The sequence below is a fragment of the Artemia sp. Qi Xiang Cuo genome, chromosome 7, assembly GCF_049724085.1.
Source record: "Artemia sp. Qi Xiang Cuo chromosome 7, ASM4972408v1, whole genome shotgun sequence".
Lineage (NCBI taxonomy): Eukaryota > Metazoa > Arthropoda > Branchiopoda > Anostraca > Artemiidae > Artemia > Artemia sp. Qi Xiang Cuo.
The window spans coordinates 18199417-18218158 of record NC_142800.1 but is presented as its reverse complement, the minus strand read 5'-3'; the positions used below and the strand labels follow the sequence as shown (position 1 = coordinate 18218158).

The window sequence follows — 18742 nt, the reverse complement described above, 5'->3', positions numbered from 1 at the left end:
GCGTTGAGGAGAGGACAGCCCCTATCATATACGGAATAATTTCTGTTCGTTATAAGTCTTAATGTCGCTCCTTACTTTCAGTTAAGAGAACTTGTTTTTTTATTAAATTTTTAAACGTTTTTGAATTAATGTAGGTTTTGATTTTGGCTCAAAGTATATGAATAATTAAAACAAAATTTGCATATTAATTTTGCTTTTATTTGGTTAAATGGCTTTCTCGAAAGTTGTTTAATTTTATTTACGAACGTTTTTATTAGTAATAAATTTACGTAACTTACGAATTAACTTACGTAACAAATTTCTATATTCTTTTTAATACGTATATTAGAGGGTGCGCCCCCTAGCCAACACCTCGCTCTTTACGCTAAAGTTTGAATTTTGTTCTATTTTTTTAAAAATGACCCCTTAATCATAAAGGCCGTTAGAAGAAATAGCTCTTATGAAAGTACTAAAAAATCTTTGGCTTAAAGAGCGATGTATTGACTAGGGGGCGAACCCAATCATATACGTAATAAATTCTTTTATTTTAAGTTTTGATGTTGCTCCTTACTTTCAATTGAAAATCTTGTTTTTTTCTATTTAATTTCTGATCGTTTCTTTAAATAATGCTGGGAAATCCGGCGCCCCTTCATAGCAATGTCCCGTCCCCCGTGAAGACTTCCTCCATGGAAAGATCCTCCCACATAACCCCATACCCATTTACCCCCCTCCCTTACTACCAGAAAAAATCCCCCCTGAAAGCGTCTGTATACTTTCCAATAACCAATACTATGTGTAAACATTGTGTAAAGTCTATAACTTTCAGCCCTCCCCCCGGGGACTTTGGGGGATTAAGCCATACTAAAAGACATGAATATTAAATTTTCGACCATGCTGAACAAAATGGCTATCTCCAAATTTTAATCGGGTGACTTTGGGGAAAAAATGAGTGTGGGAGGGGGCCTAGTTACCCTTCAGTTAAAAGGGCACTAGAACTCTTAATTTCCGTTTGAACGATCACCCCTGGGAAAAAAAGCAAAAAAACAAAAAACAAATAAACACGGATCCGTGATCTTTCTTCTGGCAAATAAATACAAAATACCACATTTTTGCAGATAGGAGCTTGAAACTTCTATAGTAGGGTTCTCTGGTACGCTGAATGTGATGGTGTGATTTTCATCAAGGTTCTATAGCTTTTAGGGGGTATTTCCCCCTTTTTTCGAAAATCCGGCAAATTTTCGCAGGTTTTTTCTCGGAATTTCTCACAACTTCTGAACTGTTCGATTCTCCAGATACTCTGATGCACCAGAAAAATTGCAGGCATACCGATAAATTTTCATTGATAAAAAATTTATTATTCATAAAATCTTTAACATAATCAATTCAAAGTAGAACTCTATATCCGACATAAGCAATAAACTCGAGATAAATATATTAGCTCACCTGTGTGTCACCGTAGAAATCAAAACGGTTTTTACTGCTCAAGACCTTCCATACTTGAACAAAGAGGGGATTCTTCTCACCCGAAAGTTTAGGAAAATAGATCACCAGGAAAAACAAGTGTCCAAAAATTGCTTCAAATATTCGTTTTAGCAAGAACTCCTCCCCACTTTTCTATCACCTAGAAAACCCTCCTGACATCCTACCTAGTGGTCCATGATGTGTCCACAGCAGTTGCGCCCTGTGGCATAAATAGCATTCCCTCCCTAAGCATTTCAACCTTGGAATATTGCTGACAAAATTAAACAGTCTCATCAAAATCTTTAGTTCTAAAGGATAGTTGCTTAAAATAGCAGACGAAAAAGAGAAAGAAATGTCATTAGGTGAAATGACTTTTCAAATAAACAGAATTCTAAGACTTGGTTCTTTTTTTGAAGGCCAACTCACTTCCTTTATTCTCTTTTGAGTGTCATTTGATCTTCTCAATAATCTCTAGAGACAGACATTTCTCATTAGGTTAACTCATGCCTATCTTTGCCTAGGGGAAGTCTTGTGAGAACTTCGATTCATGCTGTCTTATTTTCATGGATCACTCACCGGTAATTTGGACTGCTTAGATTTTTCTATGCATTAGAAACCAGGATTTTCCCCCATTCCCTTTAACTTGTACATGGGCACGTTCCCAGAAAGGAGTAAATCTGTCTACTATTCATAAACTAGGTCCTACACCTGGTTCAATAGATACTATAAGTTATCATGACTATTTTAAGGCAGTTCAACATAAATCTAAAAGCCTTCTATGTTCTTACAAAAACAGGCCGACACCCAGAAAAATGTCAAATGCTAATAAAAGAGCACTTTATATAAGAAAAACTTTATGTATATATATATATATATATATATATATATATATATATATATATATATATATATATATATATATATATATATATATATATATATATATATATATATATAAACCGTTAAAATGGTGTTTTTTCTTCTTCTTTTTTTGTCCAGGCCTAGTGGGTTACTAGTCATCATATATATATATATATATATATATATATATATATATATATATATATATATATATATATATATATATATATATATATATATATATATATATATATATATATATATATATATATATATATATATATATATATATATATATATATATATATATATATATATATATATATATATATATATATATATATATATATATATATATATATATATATATATATATATATATATATACAAAAATATATACACAAAACATGTGGTCTAACAATTTTTTAAATCGTCATTTTACCTTTTTTTTATTGTAATTGTTTTGTTAAATTTCCAAATATTTCTTCTATGCTTTATAGACATTTGGCTTTTGCCAAGAGTTTTCAGGTTATCAAAAAAAAAATAAATAAATAAATAAAATTCCCTCCTAAAGTCTCTATTTGCTTAGTTTTGCAGTCAGACAGATAACAAGTATTTAGATTTATTCAACAGCAATTAAAAAAAATTTAAAAATCCATGCAGAAGTTAGGGAAATGTTAAATAAACTTTTGCGTTTTCTAATAAGATAGGTTAATCGAAAAGTCGCTACAAACTTTTTCTATCAATTTCCTTTGTGATGAGAATCTAGGTTACACTTAGCAAAAGTTTTCGTTTTGTATATTTCATCAAAATCAAGTCACGGAGCATCAGGCTACTTAAGTTTTCTAACCGGAAAGTAATACAGTTCGGACTTTATTTTTCTCTGAATCTGAGAAAAGAATATTCAAAGAAAGATTCGATTTTCTACGCGCTTGACTACTAAAATCAATTGTAAATAGATGAAAGCGTTTTGGATTGTTTTATAGAATTGTATCTGTGATACATTCGAAAAAAGAATGAGCGAGGGAATTTATGCGTAATTGAAACCTAGAATCTTCAAAGATGCCGTCAAGAAAAACAACAAAGAGAAGTAGAAAATTTATGTTTCAACCAAAACTATTGGCTTTAACCACAAAAAAAAATCAGATGGATTAGTTGCAAAGAAAATTCTTGTTGTTCAAACAGTTTTCTTTCTTTTTGCTTGCTTAAAATTACACCCGAAAGAACCGATAAGGTGGAATTGAACGTTTCGCCATTTTTACTGGCTTAAAGTTTCACACAGAAACATGGAAGAACCAATCAGGTTTTAGAAAAACGGTGCTATTTGGCTTCTCTTTTTTAGACATGCTTAGGGAATGATGTAATTGGGTTACGAGGGCGGTTCACACACGTAAACCAATTAAATTAAAACACATGTTTACCAAAAACTGTAGAAAACTAATTCATCTTTGGCTCATTGTTTTAATTCTAAGAATTGCAATTTGAGACTTTTTAAAAATAAAAATTAGCCAACAAAAGCGATATAGCTCAGTCAGTCTGATGTGAGTTCCATAAAGGTCATGGAATGTTATAAAGTCCTTCTGGTAAGGACATTTTTGGTTTTATTTATATTGGATCTTATAGGAGTTAATTATAAATTCTTAGCATCACCTGATAATAAAATAGTAATTAATTTAGATGAAAGGTAGGTTGACTTCTGTGTTTCACCTAATTCTGGTCCGCAAACTTTTTTTCTAATAAATAACGATTTTGTTTATGCAGCCAATAGTGTCAATTCACGAACATTTTTGGGGAGAGGGTGTATTTTTCAAAATATAGGGGAAATAAATTTTCTGTTCATCATTTTTTTTTAAATCAAAATGTCAATAAAAGGCACGCCCTCCAGATACAGCATGTAGCTGTAAAACTATTGCTGCTGGGTTTTTTTTTATAAACAGGTTTTAAAGCAATTTATCCGGTAAATTTATTGGAAAAATTGACGGTAAAACTAAAGCCCCTTTCTTGGTACTGGGATCGGCCTTTTTTCAATCTAAAATCGTGGCAGCAGCTTCCTAGTTTTGGTACCTAAGAAATTTAAAGGTATCTAAAAATAGTATATCAATTGATGATATACCAATGACCAAATGATGACGCTCCGTATGGAAGGAGCTGTCCTAGAAACATTGGAAGTTGCTAAATGGATTGGGAATTGAAAGTTCTAGCGCCCTTTTTAAGATTTAAGAAGAATTGGAGGGTAACTAGTCCCCTCCCACACACCTTTTTCCCCAACGACAAGTAATGAAAATGTTTATTTAAACCATTTTGATCAATATAGTTGTGAAATCCAATAACTATGCCATTTGGGATGACAACCCCTTCACAGCCCTTGAAGCAAGGACTTTCAGTTATACAGTTCACCGATTGTTTATGAATAGTGTTTGTTATCGAGAAAGGAGGCCGAGTTTGACCTTTGGTCTCCAGAAAGTCAGAGGGCATTCAGGTGAAACTTTCAGAGAATGTTGAGCGATGTTCAACTAAATCAAAACACACTTGTTTACGCGGGTTGTCAAAAGGACGTATCTCAGAAATGACTTGGGTATTATTTTGCAGCTTTCACAGAACTATAAAGAGGACTATCAATTGACCAAAAGGCAATATGTGTACGCTACTACTACTACAAAAGCTACTACTTCTACTACTACTACAACTACTACTACTACTACTACTGCTACTGCTATTGCTGCTACTATCAGGGTCATTACTATCCAAAATGTTTGAGGAGGGGAACAAGATATTTTATCGACTGGCCGGTCATTTTTACCGACTGTTTTGTCAAGCATAATGTCCGTTTCGAATAGCCTACAATAAGTAAATCCCTGTATGAGTCGGTAAAACCGCTGCATTTACCAACCGAGATTCAGATTTCGGTACATATCAGGTCACTATGTTAATGTCAGTTATATAACCAGCGGAAAATTGTGGCACCATCTTTAAACTCACGGCAGGACTCGGTAAAACTGCTGCGTTTACCGGCCAAGTTCGAAATTTTCTGTAGATGACATGTCAGTATTTTCGTGGTCTTTATTGAACCAAGCAAAAAATTTGAGTGGCGTCGATTTTACCGATTTTTTTACCAAATGACAAAAAACAATGGGGGATGCTCCTCCTCCCTCCATACATGACGGTCCTGGCTACTATTACTGATGCTTTTACTACAAAAAAAAAACTTTCATCCGTAAAAGAAGGTTGTCGAGGAAAACAAAGAGCTACATTAAACCAAGGATGTGCGGAAATAAATTTAAATAATTTTTCAAGGATAAAACTACCTCAAAGGGCCATCGTCCAATAATTGAAACATAAAACGTACCAAAACTAGAATAAATAGCCAAGTCAAACTAAAAACTAAGCATTTACAAAATTCCCAGCAAAGATACTATTCATGATCGTTTCGCTTCAATTACTCTATGTCGAATGCACTTACAAGCTCACGTCCCAACACAGTTCGAGGAGATTTGCAAGAAAGTAAGTCTACCAATATTGCTCACTATTACTAAGAAGGGGAAACTTTTCCATATGAGATCGCAAGCAAAATTATTCCTGCTGCAGAATTTGTGAGAGAATCCTAAACCTTAGGAAATAATTGATGCTTGGCAAATAGTTCCCTACGAAATTGAAGTGGAACTTCCCAAAGTAAATACGAAGATTAGGTTTCAAAAATCACGACTAGAAACTTCCAAGAAAGAGCCAACTTCATTTTGTGAAAGAGAACATGCCCTTTGCAAACAAATTAGCAAACTAAGAAAACACACAGACTTACTTTTCTAAAATATACCCAGAAACTTTCAATAACACCTAATATTTACTCTTCTGTAGTAAAAAAACTTTTGGTCAACAAATAAGTGAAAAGTAAATGATAAATTTTATTATAACTGTCAAGAAAAAAAAATCCGAAACAAGTCCTGAAAATAACAACAATAAAAAAGACTACGCCACTACCAGCTCTTGGAAATGATGCAGTCGTATCAATGGAGTGTAAAAATAACTGGTAAAAAAGAATGTTTTAATTCACCGAAGAAGATATCCAACCTAATCAAGATGTAATCATATTTGATATATCAGATACTTGGAAATCATCCTGCAGGGTCTTTTAATAGCATTGGTTCTCGCTGTAGTCAATACAATTACATGTCTAGGTGTGTATGACAATTTTACAGAAATGAAGGAGTAAAAACCTGATGCAATCTTAGGAAATTTTAGGTCTCAACAGGCCTAACTGAATTTTATTCAAGAATAAGGATTTAAATCGTGACACGGGTGAATTTAGTTTGAACTCTATCTACGATAATTTATTACAATCTGATAGAGTTAAGTTCAATTCACCCAATGTAGTTAACCTCTGTCCAAGTGTTAGTTCATTCAACGCTGGTTCCAAGAAGGTCAAAGAGACTAGCTTCCGCTTCTTCTTTGAAAAGAATAAGATTATTAAACATTATGTAGTTTTATTGTATTTCGTATATAAACTGTTGTTTTTTTTTTTGTTTTAGTTTAGTTTTAATACTGATGACGGTCACTGCATATGTGACCGAAAAATCTAGTATTTTTGTGAATTTTAACCCTGTTTGTGAAAATCACTGTCTATTAAAAGGATTTGATCCCTATTTGAAGTTTTATTTATTTATAGTATAAATGTCATCAGAAAAAAACCTTATTGGAAGACCAGAATACAGACTACCAGTCTATGATACCGAACTAGAGGAAAAGAACATTTACTTTGTCTGATTCACCTGGAATGTCATAATAAAAATTAAAGTAGATTTTTCTTTGATTGCAAATAGGTATTAGCAACTATAAAGGCAGAAAAGCGGGAATTTTTAATTACTCATCTTAAAATAAACAAAAAAATTATCGTAAGAATTCAAAAAGGATTAAGAAATTGTCGAGGAAAATAAAATAAAATTACAATAGAATAGTGCCTACTTAAATTGAATTAAAATAAAATTAAAGCATGCAGTGAATGAAAATCATTTCAGGAGGTTGAACATTGCTGAAAATAACGTCCACTAATGTACTGTTGGCACTCAACACACCACCTGATAGAAAAACACCCAGATACTACACAATTAATGTGGATGTTGAGTACGAAAAATATATGCGAAACATGTAGTTTAGACTTAAGAATGTAGTTAAATATCTGACTCATTGAATTACAAGCTTATACCTTACCCTCCCCTCAATGAACTGCAAAATACTACAGAGCATTGAGTGACCGAGTCGTCGATTCTTTTACATCCTAAGCCTATGAATTGTTGTAATTCACAAGAAATCATGTCTTAAGTGATTTTGCATGAAAATAATACTAATTTGTGTTTCCAATGAAATCATACAAAAGAGGAAGAAGAAGAAAACGAAGAAGAAGAAGAACGGCATTTCTTTGGAAAATATGGATATTGTTTTGGGGGAGGAATTGGTCTGAGAGACCCAAATCACCTCCTCCCGTTTTAGTCTACGGATCTGCGTCCCTCTCCAACCTTTTTATGTTATCCATGACACTTTTTAAGTGAGAGTAATTTCTTTCTTTTTTGTGTTTAAACACAATAAACAGATAGAAATTGTATCAAACGAATTAAACTTATCTTGGATTTAAAATCAGGGGATTAACTAGGTTAAGAAAATGGTAGTACTGAAAAGTATTTGTGAAATTCTTGTCCTTAAAACAAATCTTTAAACCTGATATCAGATTTAAAGAAAAAAACTAATTACCGGTATATCAGAGACTACTTTGAAAGAACTGCAGATCAATAAATAACACAAAAAAAAACTGAAAAAGAGATCTTACCAAAAACGATCATGTCTCTATGGTCTTCATCCTCGTCAAGATAAGTCGAAACCTTACATTTATATTTGCCAGAAAGCTCCGTTGTCGGTCGGAAGAGTAGTATTGCTCTATGCATCTTTAACGGATCCTATAGTAGGACAGGGCAGATTGAAAGTTTCACTTATGAGTTATTAAATTATGTATGCCTTTGTACATTACTCAACAATCCTGTTACAGAAGCCATTTTTCAAAGTTCAAGTAATTAGTTGTTAAGGATTTTAGATTATTTAAATTTGAAATTATATTAGTTACAATAGCTATGAGGACACATCAAGCGTAAGAAAAGCACTCGTTTCCTGAAAATACCCTTTGTAGGTCGTGTAAACGGCTCTCCCCCTAGAATGTGCACCCAAAGGGATGGAAAGACAATCTTTCTTGGCTGAATGTGTCATATCTTCTATGGCATAGAAGATATGATATTTTTATGCCTTGCAGAAAAAAAGAAGTTAATAGATGAGATACATCAGAAAGCTTGCGAATAATAGGCCTCAAAACCACCTTCGAAAACGAATTGGATCTGACACATGTCAAGATTATTAGTTAATCAATAGTTTTGGTTATAATGGTGAATATTTTAATCCAGCAAACCTTTGAGGACCTTTTACGTTTACGTAACTTTTACGTTTTTCATCACTCCACCAAACCGTCTTTAGACCAAACCAACCGCGCACGCTGCACTTCCCTTTTAATCTATTAAGCACTTTATTCCTTACTCTTGCCAATGAAGTTGATTTAGGTTCTTTCCTAATTCCTAATTTAGTGCGTCCTGCTTTGCGTTTGATTCCAGGTGTTCTAAAAAGAGCAGAATTGTTTGTAAGCAATTATCCTTCAGTTATAAAATAGCATAACCATCTTAACCTTTCCTTTATTATAATCATAGACAGTTGGATCGAGCCTTATTTTCCTACAAGCTGCTGTTTAATATTATCTCAATTAGAAAAATTGTTTTCAAAATAATCATCCAACTGATTCCATCAAAATATTTTTTAATTTTTTATTGTATTATCTGTATTTATCTTATAACCGCATCTTGTATTATTTGTTTGAATACTACCCATTATGGAAGTAAAATTACGTTTTTGTTCAAGAGAAATATAAGAAGTTTTTTCAAATATTTTTTGATATAAAAGGTATGTCACAACTAATAAATGTTAGAACATCGAGATGTAGTCAAAGTAGGTGTGCATCTCTCCTTAAGCTATTTGCTAAATTTTCATGCCCAAAAGCCCATATCCACACCTTTACATATCTTTTATCCGCCCACTGCTTGAGTATGTTTGCCCGATATGACATTTTGGCCTTACGGTGGATCAGTCCGAAAGGCTATAAATTATTCAGAAGAAAACCCTGAGAATTATTTACGGTCAGGGCAGAGTATCTTACATTCTCCTCGTCAAGGAATTCCGCCTTCCTACCTTGGCAGCCCAACGTGTTTCTCTTTGCATTAATTTTGGGAATAATCTGCGTCGTAACCCGCGCTTTAAATGTATGCTCCCAGTCCCTTATTACCCTCTAAAGCCCCGTTTACCTCGACCAAGAGCACAAAAGTACCGGTTCTAAATAGCTACCGCTGCAACCTGGATCACTTAACTTCTTTACTAGGTCTCACATACCTTCTTTACTAGGTTTCACATAATTTCATTATTTATCACTAGATTTACTGGATATTGTGCCTTTAGCTGTTGGCTTATTTGTATACCTATGAATCTTACATAATCTACATTTATAATAAAATTAGTTCGATCTTTTATGTAAATTCCGTGTTATTCAAGCCAAGAGACATTTAATTTCCTATATAGGGGTATTGGACAAGGCGGTTCTAATAGTGTATTTCTTTTCTTTTTGATCTGACTCTAGTTTTAGGAGCTATGGGCTAGTTTGTTTTTTACTATGGGACTTGATCGTCTCTTACTAGGTTGCTAGCTACCCCTGCAACCCAGATTAATCCATAGCACTGCATTCTTAATATTTATATTTCTTTGCGTAACCATAGGCAAGTTATCGTTCTTTACTATAATGGCTATAGTTTGTTCTTTAACAAATATTTTATACATTCTATATGTATACAATATTTTAATCCATTCTATATGGCCTAGTGGTTATGATAACTGGCTCTCGTCCATTTGACTCGATTTCAATTCCCAGAATAAGACATTTTTACCTATGATTATTTCTTAAGGATTAAATAAAAAAAAATTCCAAAAAATAAGTTTTTCAGAGAAAAGTAAAGGCCATTTTAAACTTAAGCTCAGCAGATACAAATACCTGTTGAAATTCAAACTCAAAACGATCAGAAATTACTATTAATGAATTAATGAAACCCAAAACAAACAGAAATTAAATAAACAATCATGGCAAAAAAACAAATAACAAGTAATAATATAAATGAATAAATAGATCTTAAAGCGAATAATGCATAGATTGAATATGAAAATCAGGTTTAAAACAAAAAAAAATACTTCGCTATTGAAGTACAAATGAAACTTAAAACGTGCATAAATCAAATAAACAATCAATGCAAACAAACATACAATAGATATTAATGTAAATGAATAAATACATCTTAAAACGAGTGAAACTTAAATTGAATATGCAAATCAAGCTTGAAACGAACAAAAATCACTACAAACAAGAATTTGGGTATTGCCTCCTTATCTCACTGTAAAAGTCTAAAACCTATAGCGTCTTTGGCGCTTTACTGAAAACCAATTTTATTACAAATAATTTCTTTTGTACTTAATATTGAATATAGTTCTTAATATAGTTCTGAGAACTACTGAGAACTCTGAGAACTTCACTGAGAACTTCAGAGTTATCAGTGGGGCCTTTCCCAGGCCACTCAGCGCGTCCCCAGGTGGCGGATAGGGGAACGTCCTGTAGATATGCAGGGCACCTCCCGGTAGGGAGGCGCGGACCAAGGGAGGACCCAGTCTCTGGGGGTCTTGAAATATAGCTGGAGCACCCACGTCTGGGGGCCATAAGTTCAGGCGGAGGAGGTGGAAGGACCCTCTGATGTGCACTGGGCAGGGCCTATTGGCGTATGGATACGTCCCGCCAGTCACAAACCTTCTCCCAGCAATGGGAAAATTGCAGGTGATGCAGGACGCCAGAAGGGCGCATTATCGGTAGTAGATATCGCCGGCCCCTGCTAGGGATGGAGAGGAGTGGCTTACCGCCGTCCTGAAATTAGCCAAGAAACCTTCTTTCCTATAAAATATGAAGTACAAACGATCAATAACGAGAACTAATACTACCGCGTCCGGGGCAACCGACGAAGTTACCGCGTCCGGGGCAACCGACAAAGTTACCGCCTCCGGGGCAACCGACGAACTGACGACCGAGAATATCCCTTTAACAATGTTGACAACTCCAAACCCGGAGGCTATGCTTTCTCCTAAATTTATTTTATCTGTTGGAACCCTGAACGTTAGGACGCTTGCTAAACAAGGCAAAATAGATCTTGTCCTAAATGAACTAAACCGATATAAATGGGATATTGTGGGACTTTCAGAAACACATCTCCCTAGCACCGGCGAGGAAAGGATCGGCAACACTAGTCTGATAGTGTCTGGGAGAACCGATGGCGTCCATCGCCAAGGTGTTGGCTTTTTGATGTCGACTAAGGCACGAAGATCCCTGATTTCTGTAACGCCTGTGTCAGAACGGTTGATTATGATACGAATGAAGGGATCCCCGATCAACATCACGATCATACAAGTCTACGCTCCTGACTGCAGCAAACCAGATGAAGAGTCTGACAATTTCTACCTTCAACTGCAAAGCTTAATTGACGCAGTTCCTAAAAAAGACCTTATTGTTGTCATTGGCGACTTCAATGCTATTGTTGGTAACGATTCTGCTCGAAATGAAGATGTTATGGGTAAATTTGGCCTTGGACGACTTAACAAGAGGGGCAAACGCCTCATTGAATTTTGCAGAGACAGTGATCTAGCCATTACCAATACTCTCTTCAAACATAGAGAACGTCGTAAGGCGACATGGACTTCGCCGGATGGAAAAACACGTAATCTTATTGATTACGTGCTCGTCTCTAGGCGGTGGAAATCATCTGTGCTAGATACTGTCACCCTCGCAGGTGGCGATTTCGACAGCGACCATTCCCTGGTCATGTCTGCACTAAAGATACGCCTGAAATCCTCCTCAAAGCTGAATAATAGACCCGCTCGTTTCAACACACATCTTCTCAAAGACCCTCAAATTCGCCAAACCTACATCGATGAACTGTCTACTCAAATATCGGACCTTCTTTCTAATATTCCTGTAACTCTATCTAAAGAGGATATCAATAAACTGGTCACAGACTCCTCTAAGATCATCAGCAAAGTAGCGATGTCCGCCCTAGGAACCAAAAAGGGTGATAAAAAGCCTTGGATAACAAATGAAATTATTTTATTATGTACTGAGAAACGAAAACACAATAACAGGTCAGACAGAGAGAGCAGGGACAGATATAAGCAGTTGAAGCGTGCTGTAGAAAAAGCCACCCGTAGAGCCCATCGCACCTACATTAAAGACAAATGTGAACAGTGTGAGGCTGATTTTAAGAGAGGCGATTCATACTTCATTTATAAGAGAGTTCGTGAGCTAACAAGCAAGAAAAACCTCAGTTCTTGTACACTGCTAGATAAAAATGGCTCTCAGATACAAAGCACAGAAGGTATCCGATCGAGATGGATGGAGCATTTCAAAGAAAAGCTTAATCCTGATATCTTTCCAAACTCTGCTGTCCTGGACCTCTTGCCCGTTACTGTCTCAGATCCCAGCCCACCTCCTCTCCGTTCTGAGGTCGAAGATGCCATCCAAGCGCTGAAGACTAACAAGGCCCCTGGCCCGGACGGGATACAGGCAGAACTGCTGAAAGTCCGGTGTGAACCACTTATAGATCTTTTCCACAAGATTGTATCCGGTGCCTGGCAAAAGAGTCATTTCCCAACTTCTTGGTGCGAAGCCACAATTGTTCCACTACACAAGAAGGGGTCAAAGGCAATATGTGAAAATTACCGTCCTATTAGACTAACAAGTCAAACTGTCAAGATCTTCACCCGATTTATACTCCAATGGATCAGAGCCGTGTCGTCCTTAGTCATTCATGAATACCAAGCTGGGTTTCACCCTTGGAGATTGACCATTGACCAAATTTTTACTGTTTGCCACATTTTAGAGAAATATCTGGAATTCGGTCGTGACCTGTATCAGCTCTTCATCGACTTTAGGCAAGCGTTCGACATTATTTGGAGAAATGGCCTATGGCATACCCTTCTCCATTACGGAATCCCACGAAACCTAGTAGATCTTATCAAGGATATGTACTCAAAATTTGGGAGTCGTGTGATGACTAGTGAAGGTCTCACTGACAGTTTCCAGACTTCCGCAGGTGTCCTTCAAGGATGCCTTTTGTCTCCAGAGCTGTTCAACCTTTTCCTCACATCAGTCTTATCCCTGGTGGAGAAAACTTGTGGCGCACATATAGGGGGTGTTCAGATAGATAAGCTAGCCTACGCCGACGATATCAACGAAATGGCTGAAACACCCGAGGATCTACAAGCCGTTCTTAACGACGTCTTCGAAGCCATTAGTTCTTTTGGAATGATCATAAATGTATCAAAAACAAAGGCTATGTGCTGCTCACGAAAGCCACAGGATACAGTTAAGCCAAACCTGAAAATTAATGGAGAGAGTATCCAGTGGGTTGACGAGTTCCCTTACCTCGGTAGTCTGATCACCAGCGACAACAGTCAATCAAAAGACATCAAAAGACGTCTCGCCCTCGCGAGTTCCAGTTTCAAGGCCCTTATGCCCATATGGCGAAGCAAGGATTTGTCTCTGCGGCTTAAGACACGACTTTTTGATACCCTGATCATCCCCATCGCAATCTACTCATGTGATACATGGACACTGAAGGTAAATGACAACCGTCGACTTGCAGCTTTTGAAACTAAGTGCCTCCGCCGCATCGGCGGGATCACTTACCTTGATAGAATCTCAAATTTCGAACTTCTCGAGCGCCTTAAAGTACAACAAACAATTCTCATGAAGATCCAGCTCCAGCAAATTCGATGGCTTGGTCACGTATATCCGATGAGTCGGTCCCGTCTCCCAACAATCACCTTCGAAGGCCAAATTCACGGTTCTCGTCCTCGTGGTCGTCCCCCAAAAAGTTGGAAGGAAAACTTTGCACCTCACCGCCTCTTGGACCTTCTTCGCCTAGCAGAAGACCGTAAAGCATACAAAAGGCACATCCACGCCGTTACAAAGAAAGAGGCCCCAAGACGACCTTCAAGGACGGATGGGACTTAAGTAAGTAAGTAATATTGAAAATAAACATTAAAATTATCCTAAAATTTTGAACTGATGAGCTTTCAGCGATTAATATCATTATACATAAAACATTCAGAATAATTTATTAGTTCTTTCTAAAGTTGTTCAAGACGAATATAGTTTCACTACAAACAAGAGTTTGGATGCTGTCCCCGTCCTTAACTGTAAATAAAAACCAAAAGCCTACTATGTCATTGGCGCTTAACTGAAAACGAATTATATTACAAATATTTTCATTTCCAGTTCTTACAGCATTGAAAATATAAATAAAATTACAGTAAAATAAATTCTTGAACTGATGTACCTTTCAACAATTAATATCATTATACATCAAATGTTCAATTTGATATTGTTTATACTTTCCAAGACTGTTCAAGACGCATATAGTTTTCAGTAAAGCGCCAATGACGCAGTTGGTTTTAGACTTTGACAGTGAAAGAAGGAGGCGATACCCAAACTCTTGTTTGTAGTGATTTTAGTTCGTGTCAAGCTTGATTTGCATATTCAATTTAAGTCTCACTCATTTAAGATATATTTATTCATTTATATTAATATCTATTGTATGTTTGTTTGCATTGATTGTTTATTTAATTTTTGTTCGTCTTAAGTTTCATTTATACTTCGATAGCAAAATATTTTTTTCCTTCTAAGCTTGATTTTCATATTAAATCTAAGCATTATTCGCTTTAAGATCTATTTATTCATTCATACTATTACTTGTTGTACGTTTTTTGCCATTATTGTTGTATTTAATTTCTGTTCGTTTTGGGTTTCATTAATTGATTAATAGTAATTTCTGGTCGTTTTTAGTTTGAATTTTAACAGGTATTTGTATCTGCTGAGCTTAAATTTAAAATGGCCTTTACTTTTCTTTGAAAATCTTATTTTTCGGAAAGTTTTTCTTAATTAGGCCTAATTTTTGTTTGTTTTTGATTGCAAAAAGTTTCAAGTTTTTAAAAATGCCTTATTTCAAAATCAAACTTAAAAAAAAAAATCATATGTTCATCAAAGTATTAAAACTGGTGTCAAATTAACAATATCAAAGTGAAAAAATGTGTTGGTGTCAACCTCGGAGTTTTTATTATCTGATGTTTGAACTATTTTTAACAAAATGGCTTTCCCAAAATCTTTATCGGATAGGGTTGGGGAAAAAAGGTCATGGGGGGGCTAATTGCCCTTCGGTCTCTTTTGAATCTTTAAAGGTGAACTAGAACCTTCTATTTGAATCAATAGAGCCCTCTCTGAAGTTTATACGAGCATCCCTTTTATAAGAATCATATATACCCCCAGAGTAGAACTTACAACGCTTTTCCCTGGGCTGGGGGGGGGGGGGTTGTCGACCTTGGAGTTTTAATATCTGATGTTTGAATTATTTTTAACAATATGGTCACCTCAAATTTTTATCAGATCCATCCAATAAACCCACATGCGTGGAGGGCGGGAGGGGCTGGTTTCCCTCCGATCTTTTTTTACTCGGAAAAAATAAACTAGGACTTTTAATTTCCATGCAAATGAACCCTCTCTGAAGTTTATACGACCATCCCTTTCATAAGAACCATATAAGGCCCCAGGACATAGCTTACAATGCCTGCCCCGGGCCCTGGGGAGCAGTCTTGAAACCGGTTTTTTTTTATCTGACATTTGAACTATTTTAGAAAAATGGCTATCTCAAAATTTGTATGGTGTGGTTTTGGGGGAAAAAGGCGTGGGAGGGGGTAGGAGCCCTCTGATCTCTTTTGACTCCTAAAAATTGAACTGAAACTTTCAATTTCCATTCAAATCATCCCTCTCCGAAGTTTATACGAGCATCCCTTCCATAAGAACCATATATGCCCCCAGGTCACAACTTGCAACGACTGTCTCCGGGCCCTGGGTGGTTGTGTCGACAATTTAGTTTTTTTTTTGTCTGACATTTGAACTATTTTTAACAAAATGGCTATATCAAATTTTTTTTCGGATGCATTTGGGGGAAAATGGGCACGGGGGTGGGGTAGTTGTCTTCTGATCTCTTTTGACTATTAAAAACTGAACTAGAACTTTCAATTTACAATCAAATGAGCCCTCTCTGAAGTTTATAGGAGCATCCCTTAGACATGTATATACCACCAGGCATAACCTACAACGCCTACCCCGGGCCCTGCAAGACTGTGTCGACCCCGGAGTTTTCGTTAAATGATCTTTAAACCATTTTGAAAAAACGGCTCTCTCAAAGTTCTTATCGGATGGGTTTTGAGGTAAATAGGGCGTGGAGAGGGGGGGGGGGCTAGCTACCCTCGGATCTCTTTTGAACCTTAAAAAGTGAACTAGAACTTACAATTTCCAATTAGATGAGGCCTCTCCGACGTTTATACGAACATTCCTTCCATAAAAACTATCTATACCCCCAAATCATTACTTACAACGCCTGCCTCTGAGCCCTCGGGGGTTGTGTCGACCCCGGAGTTTTCATTATATGATCTTTGAACTATTTTTGAATAAATAGCTATCTCAAAGTTCTTATCGGATGGGTTTGAGAAAAAATGGACATGGAGGGGGGGGGCTAGTTGCCCACCAACATCTTTTGACTCTTTAATAGTGAACTAGATCTTTCAATTTCCAATCAAATGAGCCATCTCCAAAGTTTATCTGGGCATACCTTCCATAAGAACCATATAGTCCCCCAGAGCAATACTTACAACGCCTGCCCCGGGCCCTGGGGGGTTGCGTCCACACAGAAGTTTTTCTTATTAGACCTTTCAGCCATTTTTAACGAAATGGCCACACGTAAAGGAGTTTTTGTTACATGATCTTTGAACTATTTTTAGCAAAATCGCTACCTTAAATTTTTATCAGATGTAATTGGGGAAAAGGATTTGGGGGGTGGGGGGCTAGTTGTCCTCTGATCAGTGTTTACTCTTAAAAAGGGCACTAGAACTCTCGATTTCCAATCGAATGGGCCCCCTTTGAAGTTTATGCAACGACCCTTTCTATATGAAGTGTCTCTGGGAAAAAATAAATGGAATGTGGGGGGAGGCTAGCTGCCCTCTGATCACTTTTGAAATTTAAAATGTGAATTACAACTTTTAATTTCCAATCAAATGTGCCTTCTATGAATTTTATACGAGCATCCCTTCCATAACAACCTTAGATGCCCCCAGGGCATAACTTACAACGCCTACCCCCGGGCCCTTGGGGGTTGTGTCGACACCGGAGTTTTTGTCATCTAAGCTTTGAACTGTTTTTAACAAAATTTCTATCTCAAAATTTTTATCTGATGCATTTAGGGCATGGAGCGGGGGGGGTGGGCTAGTTTCCCTCATATCTCTTTTGACTCCTGAAAAGTGAACAAGAACTTTTACTTTCCAATTAAATAAACGCTCTCCGAAGTTTATACGAGCAACCCTTCCACAAGAACTATATATGCCCCCAAAGCAATACAACGCCTGCCTCCGGGCCCTTGGGATTGTGTCAACACAGGAGTTTTTCTTATCTGACCTTTGGACTATTTCAAATGAAATGGCTATATTAGAAATTTTATCGGATGGGCTTGAGGAAAAAAGGATTTGTGGGGGAGGGCTAGTTGCCCTCGGATATCTTTTGACTCTTAAAAAGTGAACTAGAACTATCAATTTCCAATCAAATGAGCCCGCTCCGAATTTTATACGAGCATTCTTTTCATAATAACCATATACGCCCCAAGGACAACAATTACAACGCCTACCCCCCGAGCCCGGGGGTGCTATGTTGACACCGATTTTTTGTTATCAATTTTATGAAAAATTTAAAAAAAACAGGCTATCTCAAAATTTGTAGTGAATGGATTTGGTAAAAAAAAAGGGTGTGGGGGGGGGCTAGTTGCCCTTATATCTCTTAACTCTTAAAAGTGAACTAGAACTTTCAATTTCCAACCAAATAAGCCCTCTATGAAGTTTATACGAGTATCCCTTTCATAAGAACCATGCATGCCTTTAGGGAATAACTTAGAACGCCTTCCCCCGAGCCCTGGGGGGTTATATTGACACCAAAGTTTTTCTTATCCGATCTTGAACTATTTTTAACAAAATGTCCGTCTCAAAATCTTCATCAGATGGGTTTGGAAAAAGAAGACGTAGGGGGGGATAGTTGCCCTCGGATCACTTTTCACTATTAAAAAGTGAGTTCGAACTTTCAATTTCCAGTCAAATGAGCCCTCCATGAAGTTTGTACGATCATCCCTTCTTAAGAACCATATATGCCCCAGGGCATATCGTTTAAACGTGATCGTTTCTT

The 18742-nt window shown here is 36.4% G+C and overlaps 1 protein-coding gene across 3 annotated transcripts in view; it reads right to left on the bottom strand.

Moving 5' to 3' along the window:
• LOC148950019 (uncharacterized) overlaps positions 1–18742 on the bottom strand; it is a 239706-nt gene that overhangs the window by 121109 nt on the left and 99855 nt on the right. For all 3 annotated transcript variants that reach the window (XM_089091412.1, XM_089091410.1, XM_089091411.1), the window contains exon 3: positions 8117–8243. In XM_089091412.1, the coding sequence (XP_088947538.1) occupies positions 8117–8243 (127 nt within the window). The remainder of the gene's footprint in view (positions 1–8116; positions 8244–18742) is intronic.